We start from the raw sequence: 23877 nt of genomic DNA on the forward strand, positions 1-23877 counted from the left end.
TGCCCCTATCTACCATGTCAGTTTCTCTGTTAAATGGGTTGCGGTGCAGAGTACCTGCGTTATTAGCTCTCAAATTTCTCGAACAGGGATTTTTAGCACCCCCCGTTTCTGCACACAGACGCTTTTGGCTATGGACCCTTTCTCAGAATAGTGCTTTTGGAAGCATTAAAAAATGCTGGAGATTACAAGGAAGAGAATTATAACCAAAATATACTTAAAGACACAAATTTATGATTGGGGCGCCCGGCTGGCTCAGTCGGTAAAACATGCAACTCTTGATCTCCAGGTTGTGAGTTTGAGTCCCTTGTTGGGTGTAGAAATTACTTGAAAAAATAAAATCTTAACCGCCCCCCCCCCCCATTTATGATATAGTAATGGGTTTATTAGCATGAAATAACAAGACTGGAAGTTAAAGTTAAATTTTCTTTTTCTTTCATGCTTATTTTTATTTTTGAGAGAGAGAGGGAGGGAGGGGCAGAGAGAGAGGGGGGACAAAGGATCCAAAACAAGCGCTCTGCTGACAGCAGCAAGCCTGCTGTGGGGCTCTAACTCACGAACCATGCATTCATGTCCCGAGTCGAAGTTGGACACTCGACTGATTGAGCCACCCAGGTGCCCCTAAATTTTCCTTTTCTAATGATATCAGCTAAACTGTGGGGTGGTCTTTGACTCACCTTTTCACATGTATTTATCAGTTAACCACTAAATATAAGGAATCAGAAGAATAATGGAGAAGCCTGGGTTACTGGTGTGAGAACGAGTGGATTTACCATTTGGTCACTGACCTTCTACTGGGCTCAGAGGTGCCCAATCAATGGCAGCTATGTCGCAGGAGTGTCTGAAGGGGTGTGATTTAATGGTGGGCTAATAACTATCACGATTCTGAAACAGTTATGAGCATACATAATGTTGAGACACTTGCAATAACTACAATTTGGATGAAAAAATCTGTGATTTAGAGGCGCCAGGGTGGCTCAGTCAGTTGAGCGTCTGACTTTGGCTCAGGACATGACCTCATGAGTTCAAGCCCCACATCGGGCTCTGTGCTGACAGCTCAGGGCCTGGAGCCTCCTTTGGATTCTGTGTCTCCCTCTCTCTCTGCCCCTCCCTCTCTCAAAAATAAACATTAAAAAAAATAAATAAATATTAAAAAAATGTTTTTTAAATCTGTGATTTCAATTGGTGACAAAGCCACAGATACTGCTAATACTTCAATCCATATAGAAGGAAGTGGTAAATTTTGGTTACAGTTTAGTGAAAATATATCACTTTTTTTCCCATCCAAGTTTATCGGCCTTCTGTATTCTGAATCCCAGTTAAGAGCTTTTCTCTTAGAACAACAATCTGTGACATACGATTTGTAGCTATCACCACCACCACCACCATCCCAGGCCAGGAGACTCCCAGGACTTTGGAATCAGACAGAATCACTTCCATTTGCGGTGTGACTGCGCCCAATTTCAACACCTCTCTGAACTGTTCCTTCCTGTCTAAAACAGAGACACTTAGACCTTAGTGCTGTGAAGATTTCCTTGAAGTGTTTTGAAATCTGTCAAATGGGATGGATCTGAGCTATGATTATTGCTTTAGTTCTATGGAGAGGGGCCTGGGAAGGCTTCCCAGGGCCTGCCCCTCTGACTGTGTCACTTTGGAATCCCTACCAGTGCCCCAGTACCCAGCCTTCAAAGCCTGACATGATCTTGCCCCCCAATCCAAATTCTGCACTTGGCCTCTGGATGGCCCATATAATGGGTGTGTGTTAGTTGCCATCATTTAATAATTTCACATACAAATTGAGTTCTCTGGAACTTGGCCCGCTCCCCTGGCTCCCTCCTACCATTACATTCGGCATCAAACAAGAATGCAGATTGTTATCTGCATCTTTCAGGGTCCTCGAAGGTACCTACAGGCTTGACTCCCTCGCTGGTGAACCAGCAGGCTCCCCTGTGCAACACAGCCCTCCCCTCTCTGGCTTTGTCCTTGGCCCCATTCATGCATCCTCATACCCTGAGCTGCACGTGTCCTTTCATCACTCCTCCGTTTTGCCCTCTTCCTTCAACAGCCTCCCTGCGGTGCTCTGGGGAAGCCCAGGAAACACACACCTGTCTCCACCACCCTGATTTCATCAAACACCTACCCTGAGCCAGCCTGAACACACTGTCCTGTAGGGCAGAAACAGACAGGGACTCACCACTCCCATGCACCCCTAAAAGGATTGGGGGCCTGACGTCCACAACATTGCCTTTATTTAAAAAAAAATTTTATTTATTTAAGAGGTCATCTCTACACCCGACGTGGGACTTGAGCTCACAACCCCAAGATCAAGAGTCGCATGCTCTTCCGACCGAGGCAGCCAGGCGCCCCACATAACCTTGCCTTTATTTTCTGCTCCTAGCACCTGGCAGGGCTAGGCAGTTAAGGGCAGAGTAAATGGTGGCTTCTATTTTAAAGGTAGTTTTCTGAGTTTATAAAAGTTCCTTCTGCATCTTTGTTGTAAAATATTCAAAGGTTACCAGTAGGTCTTTATATCTCTATTCTAGGCCCAAGTGGGGACCACTGTAAAGTTTCCATTCTCTGCATATGCAGGTATTCTGTATACTATTCCGAAAACATGTTGTTGTTCATATTATAAGATAACCAATACCAAATGAATTAATACACGTTAAGTGCTTATAATACTGCCTGGCACAGTCAGCTGTTTTTTAACGTGCCATGGACAGCTCTCTTAATCAGTATATGCTAATCTCCTTTTATTATTGTCCCCAAGCCAAGAATAGGAAAGTCCCTGCGGGAACTTCATCTTGCAGAAAGAAGTGATATGTGCCCTCCCCCCCCCCCCAAGGTAATGGGCGTTGATGTAACAGAAACCAAGTGAAAAGGCTCACCAATGTTCAGGGCGACCGGGAGGGCTAATAAGGCACCCTGCCCCTCCTTTGCTTAGGGCTGACTGGTGATATCCGACCATCTGAGGAGTAGGGATAGAGCCAGGACCCGGGCTGGGGAGACCCTCCCAGTACCTGGTCCAGGTCTAAGACTCCTGAGCGCTGCCAGGCAAGGCCTTTCCTGCCCTACCCAGCCTGGCCTCCCTGGTGAGTGGGGGAGGTGCTGCTCAGGCCTGATGCTGATCTCTCTTGACAGCTGCTCCTGAAGCTGGCAGGATGGGCAGGCGGGGGAAGGGACCAGATTTAAAGGTTCAGCTGCCCCGCCCCCTGCCAGACCTGGGAGGGCAGACGCTGGTGAGCATCCTCTGAGGTATGGCTCCCATGGATATGAGAGGTCAGACACCTCTATGCCCTGATTTCCACTCCTTGGTATTATGAACACCACTAATCCTCATTCCTGCTTCCACCCCACAGGCCGCCAAGGAAGACTAGTGGCACCCACCATGAGATTTCGACGCCTGACCCCTGGCTACTTCCGGGTGCTACAGGTAAGTACCTCTAACCTACGGCTTCAGCCACGGACCCCCTCTTTCCCCTACCATAGCTGGGCTAACAACACCCCCAGCATCCAGGCTGTCACGTTTCCTGCCGCCTGAGCGGCCAGGGCCCAGATGGGCAGTGAAGCGAGAGGGATTGGGGTGGAATCTCCCTGGGGCAGCAATGGCATCCATATCTCCTTCACCCAGCTGTACCCTCTCAGCTCCTTCCCACCCCCCACCTTCCCAGAAGTCTCAACTGACCCCTCAGATGGACCCTCTGTGTACCTCCAGATGCAGATAGCTGGGGAGCTCAAAGCAGAGCCCCGGAGTCCACTGGCCGGGGTAGTGGCTACACTGCTGGCTGTCCTTGGACTGGGTGGCTCCTGCTATGCTGTCTGGAAGATGGTGGGGCAGCGGCGGCCGCCACAGGCCTGATGATAAAGTAGGCAGCCTCACGCCCGGGGCCTGGGGGAAGTGACTCAGTGGGGGCTGCAATCTCGGGAGCCCACTTCTTTTCTGAGGGTCAGTCCCTGATCTTCCCTCTCCCCTTCACTGACCTGGGCTCCATCTTGGGGCTCCAGCTCAGATGCCAGGACCCCTGAGGGAAAGCAAGGCTGTAGGTTCCAAAGCCGGACCAAGTGGGGGATGGACACCCTCGGCCCTGTAAACAAGAGTAACAGAGAAACCCCTACAGGGCAGGAGTTTGGAGGAGTGGCCTGGAGGTTAGAGAGTCAGAGACAAGTCCTCTTCATCCAGTTCCTTTATTGGGGGTGAGGGCACCCAGAAGAGGCCATCCACTCCCCAAACCCAGGGCCGAAATAGGTTGGCACAGTCTTTGCCAGCCTAGCCCTTGCACCACTGTCCATGGGCAGTTCCCCTGCCCTACATCCTCAGGCCATGTCAGGGAGATGTGTCCATCTCGGGGGCCTCAGTGGATACTTCTGTGGGCACGGCCAGCCGCTGGGGGGGCACATAAGAGCCCATACCCGCTGCCCTTTCGGCCTCCTCCTGACTGTAGGGCTCCACGCTCAGCTGCTTTAGCCTGGTTGAAAGAAGAGAGAGAGTTGGGAGCTGACCAGATGCAAGCCCTGTCTGCCCAGCACCCGTCCACCAGTCCTCTCCTTACTCCTTCATACCTCTTCTTGTGGTCTTTGGATCGGAAGTGGGTCTTCAGGGTGGTGGAATCGACGAAGTACCTCCTGTAGGGATGGGAGGTGGGTAAGGAGGAGAGTGAGGTGATGCATCTCAGGTATGCCTATCTCCCTGACGCGGGGCTCTGAGCCTGAAGTGATGGGAGGTCAGCAGACCCCGCGCGTCCTGGGACCCGGACCTCACGCCCCCGTCCCGTCCCGCGCACCCTTCTCCTCCCCAGGCCAGGCCCGGCCGGGACTCACGCGCAGGCCAGACAGCGATGCAGGCCGCCCCCTGGCAGGTCGGGGTCGGGCTCGGAGCCCAGGTCTGGACGAGACCGTGCGGGAACCTGGGGCCGCAGCTCGCGGTGAATTTCGTCCAGGTCCGGCTGCCGCCGCTTCGCCTTCATCTGGCGGGCCAGGGAGTGGGCTCGGTGAGCACCCGTCCGACGGGAGCGACCCATGGCCAGTGACGGCGGGGCCAGGGGGCCCAGAGCCGGGTCAGGGGCACACGTGCGGGCGCTTCCGGATTGCTGGATGACGTCAAGGACGCCCGGGGGCGGAGCAGGTTCGTCCAGACTGCCTCAGATGACGTCACTCGCGCAGGCCGCTCCTTGAGCGCCCCCAGGCGGCGGTCGACGTCAGAGACGGAGCGCCGGGCGGGGCCCAAAGCTGCGGCTTCCGCCCAGGGCGAGGCTTTGGCCGGGGAGCGGCTGGGTGGTGCGGGCCCCCAGGGGATTCCGCCCCCTGACCTCCGGTCCCTTCTGGCCCGACCTGTCTCTACTCCATCCCTTGGCACTATCACCCCATGCTTGTTCCCAGATCTTAGACTCCACGGTCAGCGGGGGGAGGGAATATGCCTTGAGCATCTCTGGGAGGCACTGAAAAATGTCTGTGATGTGAATAAATGAATTAATGAGTGCGAGTGAGTAAGTTTGGGATCTGGCCCCCACAGGGACTCCTGAGATACCTCCAGTTCCTGACAAAGCGCTCACCACTTCTCACCGTTCCCCAGTTATTCCCTTGGGTCTCCGTCCTTCGTGCACCCCCTGTCAAATCCGTGAGCAAGGAGTGTTCTGCTCAGGCATCTCCTCAGACTGCACGGGGTCAGCAACTCTCACAAGAAGTGGAAGGGCTGGCAGAAGCAGCTCTCATCTTTGCCCCCTTTCTCTGAGCCCTGGACTCCCTGGTGTGGGCTGGCAGCAAAGGCAGCGATACAGCCTAGGTATTTTGTGCTCAGAGTGGGGAGAAGGCCAGAGAGCCTTTCTCCGTTCATTGGAGCCTGGTGCCTTCCTGGCTGACCAGAGCAGCTCAGCAATAATTCAGGGGCTCCAGCTCTTTGGAACCTGTTGCCAGGAAACAGGGAGACATGCACGTGCATCCCTGGGGAGAGGAATCGGTTTCCAGCCCAGACAAAGCAGAGAAATGTAAGCCCAGGGTGCCAGCCAGGGGCTTTGAGACCTCCCCACTCCAGTTCACAGTTGAGTGGGGACATAGGGCAGGGCCTGCTGAAGGCACAACTGGTATGGCTACAGTCACAGGGGCACCGGTGTGGGTCTTGGGCCCAAGGACTTTATAAATGGACTTTGTGAATGCAAGCAGATTTTTTTTGGAGCCATTCCAAGAGATCAAATTCAAGTACCCGTAGGGCCAGGAAGCGGGCCTCCGTGGAGAGAGATGTCTCCATTATTCTTGGCCAATATGGGTCAAGACGAGGGGCTGAGGCCACAGAAGCCAGCTCTGTCCTGTCTCCACCCCAGACTCCTCTGGATCAGTTCACCTGCCTGACAGTGTGCCAGCTGGGGAGGCTGGTGCATCTTTAATGAAGTCACCTGATCCCTGGGACAGGCTCTGGGCCTCACCAAGTTCCTGGAGCCAGACCCGCTGGGTGCCCACTGAGTCACTGCCTTCCTGAGCTTGGGTGCCAGGCCTGTTTTCCCTGCAGCCATGAACCAGGCCTTCTGGAAAACCTACAAGTCCAAAGTGTTACAGACCCTCAGTGGGGAATCTGAGGAAGACCTGGCAGAGGAGGTGGGTACCATCCATGTTTGCTGGGTGGGTCATGGGCAGAGAGAGCAGGAGTGAGATACAATGAAGAGCAAGGGACAGGCTCTGTGAGGGGAGGCACATTTGTGCAGAAACAATTGGCACCTTCAAAGATGACAAATGGCCTGGTGCCGAAAGCCAGGATATTTCAGGAAACTGAGGAAGAAGATTGGGGGGCCACAGGAAAAATGGTCATTGTCTCCCACGACGGACTCCATCTCCAAAGATGGCAGCCAAGGGCTGCCACATGGAAGAGACCAGGAGGCAGTAGCCACATGGGGCACATGCAGCCTGACACAACTTCCTAATGGGCAGAGCTAAGCAGAATTGGGATGGCTTGCCTGGAGAGGAAGTGAGGCCTATGGTCCTAGAAGTCGTGCTTGCCCTTAGAGGGTCACTGTTGCAGCATCAGATCAGAGCCAGACTTGGAGCATGTTTATTCTGACATTTAAAAAAAATCAAAAAGGCTCTGACACTGGGAACGGTCTTACATCTAGAGGCTGTAATAAGTAGCAGTTCGTGCAAACAGATGTGGCAGGGGCAGGAACTAGTTCTATAGGGTGTGTGTGTGTGTGTGTGTGTGTGTGTGTGTGTGCATCTCCATCTTTGTGTCTGTGGATGGGTGGAGAGGTTTAGTGTGCTGTAGATGGGCCTCTGTGCTGCTGCCTGAATTTCTGTAAGTTCACAGGTGTGAATGGTATAACAGTGTACGTGTCCTTGTATAGGTGCCTCACAGCACGTACAGCTATGTACAGGCGAAGAGGCATAGCCCTGTGGAGGCATGCTCATGTACAGGTGTGTGTCTACATCAGCATGCATGCCATTGTCCACACATTTTTGGGTGTGTGTGGATACGTCCATGGGTGGGCAGGTATGTGGGCTCGAGGGTGTCTGCAGGGGTTTCCTATACAGGTAAGGTATGTGACTGGTGACTTTGTGTAGAGGTACACTTGTATGTATTTATGGAGGGCGTGAGGGGACCAGATGGGTGTTTAGTTGTGGGGGGTTGGGGTGCCGGGGTGTGCGTACCAGGCTAGCAGCAGGGGAGGGAAGTCCCATTCCTCTGGGACCTCTCTCATGCTGGGAGGGGTCTTGTGTCCCAGAGAGGGAACCCAGCGTTAGTGGACTCTGAGCCGGCAGAACCTACCGAAGAGGCTTTCCATCCCATGTCCCAGTTGGCCCGCCGGGTGAGTTCTTCCTTCTTTACCCCAGCCCTGGGGAGTCTGGAGGAGGCTGCTGTGGAATCCTGGGAGGTGGTGCTATGACCCTTCCCTGACTCCCAGCCCCTTCCTCCTAGGTTCAGGGGGTCGGGGTGAAAGGTTGGCTGACAATGTCGTCTCTGTTTAACAAAGAAGATGAGGACAAACTGCTGCCACCGGAGCCCTGTGCCGACCAGTATGTGTTGGTGGGGGCTGGGATGGGCCTGGGGTCTCCCTTCTCCCACATCCTTTCCTTCTGGTCTATTTGTCTTTCTGACCAAGGAGGGAGGGGGAGAGGCAGCCACGGGCTGTTTCAGTTTCTCTCAGCAGGAAAGAGGCCAAATCATCATATCTGGAGATTAGGTTAGATCTCAGGAGGACTTTAAGGGCTGTTGGGATTAAGGTGCTAGGAGGTATTTTAGGCTCTTTTTCCCCATCCACATGGGAGGGGTCATCTCCCTACAATCAGGGAACAGAAGACAGAAACTTTAGGCGCTTGGAACTGAGGGTGGTCCAGATCAGTGGTTCCCAATACCCTCATCCTCCTAGGAATTTCTGCCAGACCCTCCTTCAAAGATTCTGATTCAGCAGATGCAGGATGAGGCCTGGGGTCTATATTTGCAGCCAGGCTCCTGAAGACCTGAGGCGGGCTAGTCTAGGGACCGCTGTCTTGCTGGGGATTAGGGGATGGTTCCCGGGCCAGCTCCTTTCTCCTAGCTCTATTTTGGCATACACTGCCTCCCTGCCCTTTCCTTCAGCCCAGTCCTGCCTCCTTCCTCTGACATTCTCTTATTCCTTTCTCCCTTCCAGTCCCCCTGACCCACCCATCTCTCCAGCTCCGGGGTTTCCTTTCTGTCCCCTGGCGCTCATCTCTTGTCCCTCCCAGAGCTCCAAGGACCCTTCCTTAGCCCTGAGGCTCCCACCTCAAGCCTCATCACCGTTCCTTGACTGCCCTTCCCCTCCAGGCCACCTCCCCAGTCCTCCTCCCGGCTAAGCCTCTGATCTAGGCGTTTCTCATTCCTCTGGGTCTCCTCACCTGTCCTTCTCTCCAGGGTTCCCTCATTTTCCTAGTCCCCCTTTCCCTCCACTCCAGAACATTGCCCCTGCCCCCGCCCCCGCCCTGCCTCTTTCCCCAGCGCTGCAACCCCGGCTTCAAAGACCCTTTCTCGAAGATTCTGACCTCGCCCCTTCCCCCGGATGGGGACCTGCGCGGGGGTCTCACTCCTCCCGCTAGCACCGCTGGGCCCCGCCACTCTCTCCGGTCCCCTCCCACAGCTTTCGGGACCCGGCGTCTCAGGCTTCCCTTCTCTGGCCTTGCCCCTCTCCCCGAGTTCCTTCCCTAAACCCCCGACCCCTACTCTCTCCCCAGGGATCTTGGTCTCGGCCCCCTCTTCTCAGACCCCTCCCCTAATCCCCTGACCCTGTCCCACTCCGGCCTCCTTTCCCAGTGCCTCTGAACCCTCCCCTGGCCTCCAGGTCCTGACCTGCGTCCAGTCTCCCGGCACGCCCCCCCCCCCCCCCCCGTCATCTGACCTCACCCTGGCTTCCCCGGCCCCACTCTTAGCGTCTGCACCCCGTCTCCCCTCTTCGTCCTCTCCTCCCGCCTCTCGGCCGGCCCCTGACCCGTCCCTCTCCCGCAGCCCGCTGGCGGCGAAGTCCCCCTCGCAGGCGGTGGCCGCGGCGGAGGCGGAGCCGCGAGGGTCCGGATTCTGGGACACGTTCGCCAGCAGGTGGCAGCAGCAGCAGGCGGCCGCGGCGTCAATACTGCGCGGCGCCGAACCCACCCGGGAGCCGGACCCCGAAGCCGGGGACGAGGCCGCGGAGGAGGCCGCCGAGCGCCCGGAGCCTGGGGAGGCCGACACCGTGGCCGGCTTCAAGTGGGGCTTCCTCACCCACAAACTGGCCGAGATGAGGGTGAAGGCTGCGCCCAAGGGTGACTAGCCGGCCGGTCCAACAAGGCGCCCGCTTTTCCCCTCGGCCCCCCCCCCCCCATAAAAGCCCTGACCCTGACCCGACACCCTGTGTGACCGCGTGCTTTTGTCCGGACCTCAGGGATGACTGCTTCTGGGTGGGCAACCTCAAGGCGGGGTCCAGCTCAAAGCGTCCTCCCCCTCTCCCCCCAAAAACGTACAGGGAGAAAATGACCAGACAGTCCTGGTGTCAGGAAAGGTTGTGTCCCATTTAGACTACAACTTTCCAGGAAGCTGAGGAGCCCTAGAGAACAGGGCCCGTCGCCCTGTTCAGCCTCTTTTCATTCGACAAACGTTGCCTGTGGCCCTTTTATGTGCACAGTCCCTGTACTCGGGGAAGGAAGGTCAGAGACAAAGGAAAGAACTCAAACTACCAGCCGGTCCCACACAAAGTGACAAGTTGAGGCATAAAAATAAGGCTGTACTTGGGAGCTCGGAGGAGATGAGGCCGATTGGGAAATTCAGGAATTTCTGAGGGAGAATGAATATATGTAATCTTAGAAGGATGAGTGGAAAAAAAGGGGAAGGAAACTCAGGCAAAGGGAGGATGACCGTAAACAAAGACGTGGACGTGTGTGAGGTAAACAGGGGACCCTGTGTGTCTCTGACGGAAAGGAAGACAGCGGCAGGATGTGAGGCTCCTGGTTGGCAAAATCCTCATTTGAAGAGTCCCTTCCTTTACTGTCCTCAATTCTGGATTCTTCACATCTCAGCCCATTCATAGCTAGTAACCAAAAGGGGGCAGCAAATCTCCAGGAATGCGGGCGGCCTTTCCGGGCCGGCGGATCCCAGGTTTTTGGGGCAGACCCCTCGCCAGAACTCCCCAAACGCGCTATTCCAGGCTTCCAGCTTTAGTTTGGACCGACCTCACTCAGGTCAGGATCAGTGGGGAAGATGATCATAGTAGAGTCACTACCAATTCAGTAGCGGTCTTAGCGGCTGTCGTTTATTGAACATTTCCTATACGCCAGTCACTTGGCCATGAGCTTGAGGACCCTTTCAAAAATACTTTGATCACCGAGGGGTGCAACTGTGATTCGGAGAGGTTAAGTGTCTGCCTAGGGTCACGCAGTGAGCCTGGAACCCACACTCCAAACCCACGCACCTAACCACGCAAGCCCGCCCCGCCTCTTTCCTCAATATGGACTCTCTAATCCAACATCACGACTCCTTTAAATAACATTGTGGTTTTATTCAGCAGATTCTCTGATCTCCCACCCCAGACCTCTCTCCCCAGACCCGGCCTCCACAGGGGCCACATAGCTGCCCCCTCCCCCTCCGCCGTCTGCGCTGGGAAGGGCCTTTGGGAATCATTTTGTCCCAGCCTCCCAAGGTTCACAAGGGGAAGCCCAGATCCAGAGGGAAGGTCTCGCCCCACGGCACCCGGCGCGTCAGAGGCAGGGCGTCCCTTCCGGTGCCCGGGTCCAGCCCCGCGCCCACCCCTTAACCCTGCCCGGACTCCGGACTTCCCGGAAGCCCGCTCCCGAGCGGCCGCAATCACACCTCGGACTCGCGCGGCGGGTCGCGGGCGCGCTGGCAGCCGTACAGCCACTGGATGACGCGCGCGTTGCGCTCCACCACGGACACCGGGGGGCGCCCGTCCCGCGCCGAGCCCGCGGCCTCCGAGCCGCCGCCGCCGCCGCCGCCGCCGCCCCCGCCGCCGCCAGCACCGTCCGGGCGATCCGTGTCGCTGGACGTCCAGTCGCTGGTGTCCCCGGAGCCGGGCGGCGGCGGCGCCCCGGGCTGGGGGCTGGCGTCGGCGCCCCAGCTCTGCGGAGAGAAGCGCTCAGCGCCCAGCACCTCCACCAGCGCGCGCTCCAGGCCGCAGTAGTTGAAGAAGCGCTCCTTCTCCGACAAGGGCAGTGAGCATGTGGGGCACAGCGCCCGCTTTCCTGACGCTTCCGGGGCATCTTGGGGAGCGGCCCAAGCCCCAGGAGCCGCTGGTCGCTCGGTTGGGCCGGGACTGCTCGAGGTGGCGTCGCGGGGGGCCCCCAGGAAGAGGCGCCGCACCAGCCCCTGGCCCTTGGCGTTCTCTTTGTTCACCGAAGCCTTGCAGTCCCGCTTCTGGCGGTAGAAGATGAGGGAGTCAGGCCTTGGCAGCCGCCTGCCGCTGCTCCGGCGGGCGGGCCTGGGCGTCCTGGGCGATCCAGGGGGTCCCAACTCATTGTAGGGGTGCGGGGAGAGCGGTCCGGGACCCCCACGCAGGGCTGGCTCCTGACGTCGTGCTATCACTTGGTGTGTCTTGACATACTTGGCTTTGTCGGCCTCCAACCTCTCCACGGCGCTGGGGGTCCGTCCCCTGGACGGGGTGGAGGGAGAGGCCAGGATCATCTTAGCGGAGCTGGGCAGGATAGTACCCCATAAGCCACTGGAGGGAGGAAGCCAGTTGAGGAGCCAAGAGCAATTGGTCGGGACTCCCTGGTACCTACAGGGAAGGAGGAATGGTCAGTGGGAAAGAGTAGATGGCCCTGCACCTCTCCTGTAGGCATTCCTGGGAATAGGATCAGCCAGCCACCCCTCCCCCATCCAAATCAACCAGTGCCGTGTCCAGGGGGCAGAAGCTCAGGCCACCTCTTCCCCTGCTCTCCTATCCCTCAAAGAGGTTGAGCAGGGGCTCCCTGGCCACCCAGAAAAAAAATGCCCCTTTGGGGCACCTGGGTGGCTCAGTCGGTTAAGCGCCGACTTCCGCTCGGGTCGTGATCTCACAGTCCGTGAGTTCGAGCCCCGCGTCAGGCTCTGTGCTAACAGCTCAGAGCCTGGAGCCTGCTTTGGATTCTGTGTCTCCCTCTCTCTCTGCCCTTCCCCTGCTCATGCTCTGTCTGTCTCAAAAATAATAAATAAAAACATTAAAAAAATTTTTTTAATGCCCCTTTGAGGGTGCCCTAATCTGGCCACGGAGCCATGCCAAGCAAGCAGCAGCAAGCAGGACACTTGGAAAAGGAAGTGGGGCTGGTCCCAGCTCAATTCCCGCAAGTGGCCTCAACCGGAAAAAATACCTCTTCCCAACCCAGCAACTTTGAATCCTAGACAAGAAGGCTCCCCAGCCACAGGCTGGCTCTGGCGGGGTCCACCCTTCCCTCCCTGAAGCACTGGGGGTCAGGGATATAACTACAGGGTAGGAACCTCCAGTAATTGCAGCCAACTGCCCTGCCCAGTCCCAGCAGGGCCATGGGGAAGGAGAGAGAGCTGGTCACGAGGTCAGATCAGCCAGCTACCTGCCACCTCTGTACCTCTGCCAAGGAAATTCCCCAATGCCCAACTGTAAACATCACCTCTGCATTTCCATTTCACGGAGAAGGAAACTGATAGAGAGCAAGGGGCTTAATCAGGTCTTACTGAGAGTTAGGAGACGGGTCTCTAACCTGGCACTGCAGAACTAGTCCAGCTGGCGCCTCTCCTTGCCTATCAGAACTTCCCTCTTGTGTTTTGCTTCTATTCCTGCTGCTATAAAACCAAGCAGTTTCCATGAGATGTGGGCCCTTTGCCTCACTCAAAAGTTCCCTCCACAAATTCTTCCCCCTAACCGGCCAGCATTCCCGGAAATCTGCCCTCGGGGTCCCTGCCCTCTTCTCATCCTGAGACCCTGTGACCCTTGTCCGCCACCTCCCCTCGGCCACTGGGGAAGAGGACCTGGAGCGGTTGTAAATCAAGAGCTGACAGTTCCGCTGGCAGTAACAGAGGGGGCCACCCACATGGCTCAGCAAACCCCATGCCACCCCTGCTCCCTGAATCCTCCATTCAGTTGAAAGGGAGACATAAGTTCTGGGGGCTGAGGGACCTGACCTCCAGTCTAGAGGCAACAAAAGAACAGAACTTGCCAGGGATAGAGGGAGGGTCCCCGCCCCCAGAGGCCTTGGAACAGAGACCCTGCCAAACCCCCCAGCCCAGCATAGCCAGTTCAGCTTTACTGGCTCTGTGTCTGTCTCTCTCTGTGTCTCTATGCCTGTCTCTGTCTCTCTCTGTCTCTCTGTCTCTGTCTCTCTGTCTCTGTCTCTGTCTCTCTCTCTCTCTCTCTCTCTCTCTCTCTCTCTCACACACACACCCACACCCACACACACACCCCCCCCCCCACACACCTATCTAGTGTTTAGTAAGTCAGTCCATAGGTAGTTGGTGGCTGGGAACTCAGGCAGCAAGGAGAGCCTGGAAGTGTCCTCCCTCCCAGCTCTCAAGAAATAACACCAGGCAATGGGTCAGATTCCAAGGTCCCAGGAGGGCACTGTGCTTGTCTGACCTCATGGTTATCCTCCCATCCCCTTCTCCTCTTCCCAGCCCAGAGGAGCAAGGCTATAAAAAGTCCTTAAACACAGGGACCAAAATAATCTGCCGTCTGCTGTCTCTTCCCTGCCTCCTGGGTTGGCCCTGATGCTCGACCACAGATGTTCCACCCTAGAAGCCTGGCAGACATTAGGGTGCCCTCCGTCCGTTTGCCCACCTTCTCCCAGTCCTGTGGTTAGTGGTCTGAACTTTGCTCGTGGCTTCAGCTCTGGACATGGGCTGGGGGATTTGTTCGCTGGCTTCGTGTCAGCCTCCCAGCTCTAGGGTCCCTGAGTGCCTGCCCACCCCAGCCTGGGCTCAGGATGCACTCACCTCTGAGTATGGAGGCTGAATGCAGGGGTCCCTGGGAAGGACCACAGGAGGCCAGGAGGGACAGCAAGGACTGGAAGTAACTTTGGTAGCAGCCAAACCTCACTCTCCACAGGAAAAGGCGAGAGAGCCTCCACCCCCCCCCCCTCCAGATTAACCCTTGCCTTCCTGACCAGGAGCCTGGTCTCCAGTTAACTCCTTCCTGGTCACAGTCTCAGTGCTGGAGAGGACCCTTGGACCAGGTCCAGCTCCTTTATTTTACAGCTGGCCACACAGGCCCTGACAGGTTAAGTGATTTGTATGGAGGCACAGTGAGCTTGGGACACTGCCAGGACCCTAGATAAGGTCTCCTGATTCCCTAGCTTCCTCCAGAGGCCTGGGGTAGGGACATTCTATTCATGTGGGGCCAGTCCCCTCTGCTAGGTGTTTGCAGAACCTCTTGGTTAAATGGGAAGGCAGAACAGGGTCCTAACTGACTGTGCTGTTTCCTCTGTAGCAGGTTTAGGCCTGTCCTGATTGGGGTGTGTGGATGGTGTCAAGCCTGCTCTCCCTAGGGGTGAGGCCAGGAATCTGCAGCCTAAGGGTGGGGGCATGGGTGCCGCAGATGTGAGGGGTGAGCCTGTCCCAGCAAGTCTTGGGAAGACAGCCACCTTGGAGCCCATTGGAGGTGCCTCTGCCCATGGTCCACTTATGGCCAATGAGATTGGCTGGGAAGAGGTGGTGAAGGAAGGATTCTGGGGCCAAGCCTGGGTCCTTTGGTCTCCTTTCTCCCTTGCCCCACCAGGGACTTCTAGAGCTGACATCTCATGTCTCAAGGGGGAGCCCTGTCCCTGTAGTGCTTGGTGCCGGGAGACCTCTTTCCTTCTCCCCAGTAAACTGCAGCACCCAGAGCAAAAAAGTCAATGTCCCTGCCAAGGGGCCCCTGCCCTCCTTCAACTGACCACTTTCCACAAATCCCTTTCCCTCTCATGTAGAACTTTCAATGTCTGCAAAGCACATTCACACCTGTGCTCTTGGATCTCCTTTGTCTATCCTAAAAACCCTAGGGGGTGCCCCCCCCCAGCAGAGGTGACCATCCCACTTGATGGATGAAGAAACAGGATCTTGCCAAAACTCAACTCCAAAACCACTCTCCACTGTACCCTCTGTCTGTAAAGTAAGGTAATGAGACTGAAAAAATCAGAGGCCCATTTGCTGGTAAGAGATTTTTATCACCTAGTTAAAGGAAGTGTTTTGTTTTTTGGGGTTTTTTTTTTGGTCCACGATAGTTCCATATTGTATTATTACGGCTCTTTGAGAAGTGCTTTCATCTACATGATCACAGTTCATCCCTCGGACAATCTTTGGGGAGTAGTAGGTTTTAGTTCCCCCATTTGACAGTTGAGAATACCGAGACTCAGAGATGTGAAATGACTGATCCAAGCTCACACAAGGCAAAGAACTTCTACTGGGAGATTAATATATGCTGGACACTGTTCTGTGTGTGCTTCATGCCATGACTAATATGTTTAATTCTCCAAACAACCCAGTGAAATGGGTTTCTTTCTCCTAATTTTCTTTCTTTTCTTTCTCCTAATTTTATAGATGCAGGTTGGAGTCTTGGCCCATAGCGCTGAGATCTGGTGGTGAAGGGGTTAAGCGTGGAGGCTGGGCAGGGCCCAGCTGGGATGCTGTCAATGGCAGGAAACCTGGCCTGTGAAGGAGGGGGAGGATGGGGCTGTTGTGTCTGACAACCCCCATCCCTTTGGTCTTAAAGGAGCATCCGGGTTGGGAAGGGCAGGTGGGGTGGGGTGGGGAGTGGGCTTCTCAGCTCTTTTCTAGGACAGATGCTGGACTGCAGAATGAGGGATTCAGAGTGGAACGCAGGGGCTGCCCTGGGGCAGCCCCTCGTCTGATGAGGGTGACTAGAAGGGACTCTGCTTATAGGAGCACTCCATCAGATGGGGGAGGCAGCCCCAGCCCTCGGAGCGCCCAGTCAGAGGGGGGAGACACAGCTCTGGAGTCCGAGGTGGGGGATGGTCAAGTAGCCTTGCTCTCACCAGCACACAGTCTGAGGGGTGACAGTACCCTGTCCCAGGATGCCAATGGAAACAGACCCTCTACTGTGCTGGCGGAGCAGGCTCATGGAGGAGAGGTCAAACTGGATTGGCCTTCTGGGTAAGAGAGCCCTGCAAGTCAGCGAGAGAGTGAGGAGTGGGGAGATCATGAGGTGGAGCTCCAGCTGCCTGCCCCCGCCCCGTCTCTGGGTCACACTTGCCATGAACGGATCATCTGTCTTTCTGGTAATGGATCCCTAGGGACATCCTTAAAGTGGCTCCTTCCGGTGCTAGAGGCAGGACCCTGGGCCTGTGGGAGGCCAAATCTGAGAGATATTTCCTTCCCATTTCCAAGCTCATTCCCGGATCACCTTGATGATCAGTTGGAAATGGGCTGAGTCAGAACTGGCTCCTTCCGGAGAAGGGGGGGGTGGGGAGGCTGGGGGAGCAGCTCTGGTCAGTGTCGGGAATAATGAGAAGGCTCTGGGAGGCCTTCAGATCCAGCCTCAGGCCCCCGACCCACACTGTCACCTCCCTTAGCAGCCAGCTACAGGCCCCTCACCACAGCCACACACACCTCAGCCCCTGCCTTTGATTCTAACCCTGGTGTAACTGCTCACTGGCTGTGTGGCCTGGAGCAAGAACTCAACCTCTCTGAGTTTCCTTCTGTGTAAAATCGGAATGAGAAGACCCAGGTCTTGAGTGGCACAAAGAAGTGGCAGCTGAGAAAGCCCCTGGTGCCTCAAGGTGCGCATAAATGTTAGATGGATCTGCCTCTTAGCCCCTGCCCTGCAATGACACCTCCGGCCTAAATGGTTTCTAACCCCACAGTCTCAGCTGCTGTCAACAAATCATTCTGAACTCTGCTCTGCGCTGTGGGGTCAGCAGGAGGGTCAGACCGGTTTCTGCCCTCAGGGAGCTCAGCCTGCTTAGGGGTGGATTGGGGGGCAGGGGCATGACAGACTGATCACAACTTCAGCCAGAGCAGCTCTTCTTTCTGTGACCGAGATGAACAAAGCAGGGGAGAGGGGAGGACGTGTGTTCTGCCAGAGAAGAGGGGGGGTACGTTTTTCAAAGACGGGGTATCTGGGCCTGGAAGGGATTTCTGGCAGGGGTGGGATGTCTGGTGGGGTCTGGAGGAGGGGGGTGTTGGGGGAGGGATGGTGAAAGCTACAGGCCCCAAAACAGCAGGAGCCAGGGTGTCAGGGAGGGGACTGCAGGGGGTGTGGAGAGGGGAGGGGAGGAGGGGGAGAGAGAGGGAGGAGAGGGAGAGAGGGACAGAGGGAGGGAGAGGCTCAGGAGGCCTGAGAGACAAGATGGGGTGCCGAGAAGGGAGGAGATGCGTGAGGTGGTGGGGGGTCCTGAGAAAAGGCGGCTCAGCAGAGAGGGCTCCGGGAGGGGTCAGGAGCTGCCAGCAGGAGGGGCCCATGGCGCCGATGAGGCCCCAGCACCACAGGAGGGGCCCCCTGCGCCATGTGCGCCCCCAGGGAGATCAGAGCAGCTATCCTGTAATTCGGGACCTTCCGTTTAGGAAAGAATCTCAGCCACAACAATAGCCTGGCTCCCGCTCTGCCTCCGAGGGGTGCGGCCTCTGGGCAGAGCCGTTGCCCAGCACCCACCGGGGGAGGGAAGGGCAGCGGGGTCGTGGAGAGGAAGGTGTCATGACACGCTGTTTGTGGAGCCCCTCCGCGTTGCCAGTGAACACAGTAAGAGAGAGGCTGTCCGCTCGCTCGCACAGCGCTTCCAGCGCAGGGTTAGAATAAGGAAACCAACTCCATTTACTGTCCGCTGTGCGCGAGGCGCTGCGCACCTCGCGACACCTGCTTCTTCCCAAACCCTAGGGGGTGCGGGGAGGGAGCGGGCAGAGGCGGAGAAGTGACTCGGCCAGGGTCACACGGCTTGGAGGCGGCAGAGCCGGGCCTGCAGAGCGGACTCGCACCCACAGGGCAGCACCCGCGGCCCGGGCTCTTGGGCAGATCTGCTCTCCCTCGAGGTGGAGCCCGGAGTCTTCCGGACGCACGCACGGGCGGGCACGAGGGCAGCCCCGGGTGGCAGCGCTTCCCCACCTGCTGGCACCTCCTCCGCCCCCACGCCTTTCTCTGGTCACCCTCACTTTCCTCCGCTGGCCTCAGCGAGGGCGCCTCTTGATCCAGTGCAAGGAACCCAAACCATCCAGTCTCCGCTTAGCCGAGTAGGGAACACACACATGGGAGAGCAGTCGGGGGCAGGGTTCGCGTGGAACGCGGCGGCAAGAAATGTATCCTCCTGCACACATTGACAAATATGCATTCATAATGACAAGTTGAAAAATATGTCTTGGTGTTTCTTTTTAACACAGAGAAAGCCATGAAAATATCAAACATGACTGAATTTATTATTGCACACGTATGGGTATTTTGGTCAAGGGCCAACAATACTGGATGAGTAAGAAAATAAACATGGGAGTAATTCACAAATTGTTCTAGCTTTATTCCGTAAAATCTATTTTTCTTGTCTTGATTTAAGCAAAGTTACTAAATATGTTACTATAGTGAAAAGCTTCAGGGGTGCCTGGCTGGTTCAGTCATTAGAGCATGTGACTCTTAATCTCAGGGTCATGAGTTCTAGACCCAGGTTGGGTGTAGAGATTGGTTAAAAAAAAAAAAAAAAGTTTCCTATCACTCGTGTTCTACTGGCAGTAATGCCCTGCTAGCCTCTCTGCAGTTGTTTTCTTGTTAGTTTTTTTTAACATTTCTATTTGGTGAAAGTTTGATCTGTTGACATAGTAGGAAGTAGAATCGAACATAAAAATTTTAGTGTTTTTAATGTTTATTTATTTAAAAACATTTTTAATGTTTATTTCTTTTTGAGAGAGACAGAGGGTGGGGGGGTGAGGAGCAGAGAGAGAGAGAGAGAGAGAGAGAGAGAGAGACAGAGCGAGACTGCGCATGAGAGAGAGAGAGAGAGAGAGAGCATGAGCGGGGGAGGGACAGAGACAGAGAGAGGGAGACACAGAATCCAAAGCAGGCTCTAGGCTCTGAGCTGTCAGCACAGAGCACAACGCAGGGCTCGAACTCAGGAAATGTGAAATCATGACCTGAGCCAAAGTCAGACACTTCACCCACTGAGCCACCCAGGCGCCCCTCAACCATTTTTTTTTTTATTTTTTCAACTTTATTTATATTTTTTAATTTTTCTTTTTAACGTTGATTTATTTTTGAGACAGAGAGAGACAGAGCATGAACGGGGGAGGGTCAGAGAGAGAGGGAGACACAGAATCCGAAACAGGCTCCAGGCTCTGAGAGGTCAGCACAGAGCCCGACGCGGGGCTCAAACTCACCGACCGCGAGATCATGACCTGAGCCGAAGTCGGACGCTTAACCGACTGAGCCACCCAGGCGCCCCTCAACTTTATTTATTTTAAGCAATCTCTACATCCAATGTGGGGCTTGAACCCAGGTGCCCCCAACATAAAAATCTTAAAGCAACAATTAAATTTAGAGATGAACTATTGCATTTATTTTTAAGAATGTTTATTTATTTTCGAGAGTGAGCAAGCAGGGGAGGGGCAGAGAGAGAGGGAGAGAGAGAATCCCTAGCAGGCTCTTCGCTGTCAGCACAGAGCCTGATGGGGGACTCCAACCCACGAACCATGAGATCATGACCTGAGCTGAAGTCAGATGCTTAACCCACTGAGCCACCCAGGTGCCCCAAGGTGATTTTGATATCGGGACCCCTTTGAAGAGCAGGGATCCCTCTAGTCAGTTCTAAGGGTGGCACAGAGCTGTGGGTGTGTGTCACATTGAACACACCCAATGGTGGGGACCTACCCTTCTGTATGTGAGGAGGGTAATTCCCGGAAAAGGTGGAGGTTGAGAGCTGGGCAGATACCCGTGAGTATTACAACCATCATCCCTAATATCATCACAGCATCGTAACTAACACCTTAATATTGTCACGGGTTTATAATCGTCACCTTCTTCACAGTCATTGCCAGCTTCTCCATCATTTCCAGCACCATGAACCTCTGTGGTTTTGGCCACTCAGCAATTACCCTCACCCTACCCTGACCTTGGCCACCTGTGCTCTCAGAATGGAGAAACTTGACTCAGGGTGGGGTGCTTGACCTAGGCTTGGGTCAAAAAGCCTATCACATTTCTCTGGCCCCAGTTTTTCATTTAAAGATGGGCATGTAACTCAATTACAGCCAAGGGGAATTTTGCCGAGACTGTTGAGACAAATCTCTCTCCTCTTTGCTGTGCAAGAACCTGGGAAGACAGAGCCCAGAGGGTCCAGCCTGCCCGAAGACTGCGTCAGCAGAGAGGAAGCAGTATTGAGAGTCAGAGACAGTGAAAATGGACCTTGATGAGTGGGGCCTTTGTATCTAATCATGTCTGAAGCAAACCTCTACGTGGTCTTCACAGTTGGGGAAGCCAATACCTTTCCCTTTGGCTTAACCCTGCTGGGTTGATTTTTCAGTCACCTACGTCCAAAATAAACTGGAAGGAAACATCATTCTCTCCAAAACCAGGGTCATCATCAGAGTGCCTGCAGCATTGAACATGAGAAGCCTTCGTTAGCTTACCATTCTAACCCATCTCCGCACTAATTTCTCAGGAATGTTGAACAAATGCTTCCAGGTTTGTTGTGAAGCAGACTCAAGAGAACAGAAGTTCTCATTAAGGAGTCAGGAGACCAAAGTTCTGGTCCTGACTTTGACATGAACTCACTCTTGGTCTGAAGCAAGTCTCTCTCTCTTGAGCGTCAGATTCAGATCTATTAAAAGGAGGAAAGTGGATTATATCAGTGGCTCCCCAGTGCTATTCCTTGGTGGATTCCAGTCGGCTACATAAAATTTACCTGGGGAGCTTGCTAACAAGACAGATGCCAGACCTCTGTCCTTGGAGAACCTAATTTAATAGATCTGGTGGGGAGTCAAGACGGAAAGACTAGGGGCGCCTGGGTGGCTCAGTCAGTTAAGTGTCTGACTTTGGCTCCGGTCACGATCTCACAGTTCGTGGGTTCAAGCCCCGCATTCGGGCTCTTTGCTGTCAGCATGGAGCCTGCTTTGGATCCTCTGTCCACTCTCTCTCTGCCCCTCCCCTGCTCACGCTGTCTTTCAAAAATAAACATTAAAAAAAAAAAAGAAGGAAAGACTATGACAGTGGCTCAGACTGATTTTATCGATATGAAGTACTTTCCTAGAGATTCTAGATGTAACGTGTTATCTCTTGCAACTGAAGGTAGCTCTAATATTGCTTGTTCAGTTGACTGAAACATGAGGTGTATTTAGGGAGGTTGAGATGTCGGCATATCTCTGGTGAATGTGTCTCATGTCTAAGAAGATAGGAATGTTGCCGAAGATTTATCATGTGAAATTGTGTATGTTCCCTAATCCCACTGAGTACATCCCCCTACCCCCCCCCCCCACAAGAGGGCTCAGAGGGTAGTTCTTCACCTCCGTGTTGAGATAAGCATAAGTGAGAACACCAGGATCCTTGGAAAATTTTATGGTGGATGTGCCCTGCAGTTGGGGTATATTGGGAGAGGAATCACTGAGATGGGTTCCCCTGATTTCATTAGGGGTGATGGGGTCCTGGAGGAGGAGAGGCCAAGTGGCAGGGCTGAATTGCCAGACTCAAGGTAGATGCTTTCACTGCAGGTAAAGTGATCACCAGCATGTTTTGACTTGCCGCGATCTTTGATCAGAGTGTCCTAGCAGTGAAATAGACGAGCAGCTTATTCAATCGATACCACTGACTTATATAACAGAAACACCTCCAAGTCTTATGGCCAGAAGCCAAAGGTGAATTGTCACCGTGGAGCATCTCAGCCTTGTGTCCTATGTCCAGATCCAAGCCAGTTCACAGAGCTGATGTCCTGATTGAACAGGAGGCCAGGTCCTTTAAGAGAGGACCCTGTAGGACTGCCATAGTGTATAGTGTGTGTCTTTCTCCAAGGAAGGGGGAAGGGAAAACTCAGACCTTTCAGGAATTACTAGACATTGACTTTGAATTGATGCTAACATCTGGGAACCCAGGATTGAACATATCTAAAGCTAACCTCCTGATCTATCTCTTATCACCCCAGATCCACTTCAGCATCCTTCCAATTGCTCAGGCCAAAACCTTGGAGCCCTCTTGGACACATGTCTTTCCATCACATTCCACATTTAATCCATCAGCAACATATGTTGGCTCTATCTTCAGAATACATCTGGATTTATGTCACCTCTACCACCCCGGTCCAAACAGTTGTCCTCTCTTGCCTGGATCGCTGCAGTGGCCTGTAAGGCTCTCGTCTAACCTCATCCCACTCAGCAGCTAGATGAGTCCTTTGCAAGTGGAAGTTAATTACCTTAGAGCTTCTCTGCTCAAGTTCCTGAAAAGGACTCCTCCCCGAGTGAAAGCCAACGTCCTCAAAGGCTCACAAGGGTTTACGTAAGCCCACCTTATCTCTGGCTGTCCTCCCTCTCAGCCACTCTGCCCCAGATACTTTGACCACACGACCTTGTCTACCTTAGGGCTTTGAGCCACTACCTGGAATGCGTTCTCTTTAGATCTCTGCTTTGCTGACTCCTTCACCTTGTTTTAAGCCTTTGTTCAGCTCTCACCCCAGTGAGATCTCCCCCGACCATTTTATTTAGTAATTCTCCAGCATCTTTCTTCAGTATTTGCCACACATTTTATTCTGTTCTACTTTTTCTTTGCATCTACTTATTTTTTTTTTAATTTAGCACATTCTAACATACTAAATAATTTACTTATTTACGTTCATAAATATCTCCCCCACCTAGAGTGTAAGTTCAGTGAGGGAAGGGACCTTTGTTTTATTCACTGATATATCCTGAGTACCTCGAATCAGGCCTTGCACTCAGTGGGTGCTCAAGACACTTGTTTCATGGATGGATTTTGAAGAAACCCTGGAGAGACTGTGGAGGGGGCTCGAGAGGGTCCCTTGAGAGGGTAGGTCTTGGGACCGAGTGATGCAAAATTCAGGTCCCAGAAGGCCTTCTAAAACCATACAATTTCCCCTTCTGGCCAGTGAGACTTGAGGGAAAGTCTGCTGCAGGAGCCTAGGGAACTTTTCCCGCTCTCAAGGAGACCCAGGGGAGAAATGGTCTCTATCCTCCTCTAGGTGAGCTGTCTAGATGTGATTCTTATAACTATTTTGGTTGTCTGGGACCCTGAGGAGAGCAAGTCTAAGGAAAAAGCAAACAGTGGGTGTGTGTGGATAATCTGGGTCCTTTCCTCATAATGTGCCCTCAAGGAATGGCTTACTGTCCCCACCTGTGGGCTGTGTGGTCAGCCAACTGTCAGTGCTTGTCACCTCCTTCAGGGTCTGCCTCTGCTGCTGAGAGCCCCTTTACTCAAGGACAAGCCCTTCCTAGGGTGGCCCCCCAACTTGTGATTGAGGAAGGTGAGGGTATAAAGTTCTGGCCTTTTGGCCCCAAGTGGCACATCAATGACACTGATGGGCAATTTTATTCCAAAGCATCGACCAACTCAA

At 54.3% G+C, this 23877-nt stretch overlaps 4 protein-coding genes across 5 annotated transcripts; 2 read left to right on the plus strand and 2 right to left on the minus strand.

Annotated features, from left to right (window-relative positions):
- The first annotated feature begins 3385 nt into the window (after nucleotides 1–3385).
- On the plus strand, nucleotides 3386–3856 carry ZNF593OS (ZNF593 opposite strand). Its single transcript, XM_047871054.1, has 2 exons — nucleotides 3386–3430; nucleotides 3713–3856. The coding sequence occupies exons 1-2, from the start codon at nucleotides 3386–3388 to the stop codon at nucleotides 3854–3856; spliced, it is 189 nt and encodes a 62-aa protein (XP_047727010.1).
- A 307-nt stretch (nucleotides 3857–4163) lies between these two features.
- Nucleotides 4164–5113, minus strand: ZNF593 (zinc finger protein 593). Its single transcript, XM_047871904.1, has 3 exons — nucleotides 4816–5113; nucleotides 4558–4620; nucleotides 4164–4463 (listed from the first exon to the last, which is right to left on the minus strand). The coding sequence occupies exons 1-3, from the start codon at nucleotides 5013–5015 to the stop codon at nucleotides 4322–4324; spliced, it is 405 nt and encodes a 134-aa protein (XP_047727860.1). The 5' UTR covers nucleotides 5016–5113; the 3' UTR covers nucleotides 4164–4321.
- A 1385-nt stretch (nucleotides 5114–6498) lies between these two features.
- On the plus strand, nucleotides 6499–9737 carry CC1H1orf232 (chromosome C1 C1orf232 homolog). The gene is made up of 4 exons (XM_047869060.1): nucleotides 6499–6582; nucleotides 7701–7784; nucleotides 7895–7992; nucleotides 9437–9737. The coding sequence occupies exons 1-4, from the start codon at nucleotides 6499–6501 to the stop codon at nucleotides 9735–9737; spliced, it is 567 nt and encodes a 188-aa protein (XP_047725016.1).
- A 953-nt stretch (nucleotides 9738–10690) lies between these two features.
- On the minus strand, nucleotides 10691–14462 carry FAM110D (family with sequence similarity 110 member D). Of its 2 annotated transcripts, none has more exons than XM_047873756.1 (2): nucleotides 14357–14462; nucleotides 10691–12191 (listed from the first exon to the last, which is right to left on the minus strand). In XM_047873756.1, the coding sequence occupies exon 2, from the start codon at nucleotides 12095–12097 to the stop codon at nucleotides 11264–11266; it is 834 nt and encodes a 277-aa protein (XP_047729712.1). In that variant the 5' UTR covers nucleotides 12098–12191; nucleotides 14357–14462; the 3' UTR covers nucleotides 10691–11263. The 2 variants fall into 2 exon arrangements, with proteins under 2 accessions (XP_047729712.1, XP_047729713.1); XM_047873757.1 differs by lacking the exon at nucleotides 14357–14462 and adding an exon at nucleotides 12763–12918.
- Nucleotides 14463–23877: the final 9415 nt, after the last annotated feature.

This window comes from Prionailurus viverrinus, chromosome C1 (assembly GCF_022837055.1).
Source record: "Prionailurus viverrinus isolate Anna chromosome C1, UM_Priviv_1.0, whole genome shotgun sequence".
Classification (NCBI taxonomy): Eukaryota; Metazoa; Chordata; class Mammalia; order Carnivora; family Felidae; genus Prionailurus; species Prionailurus viverrinus.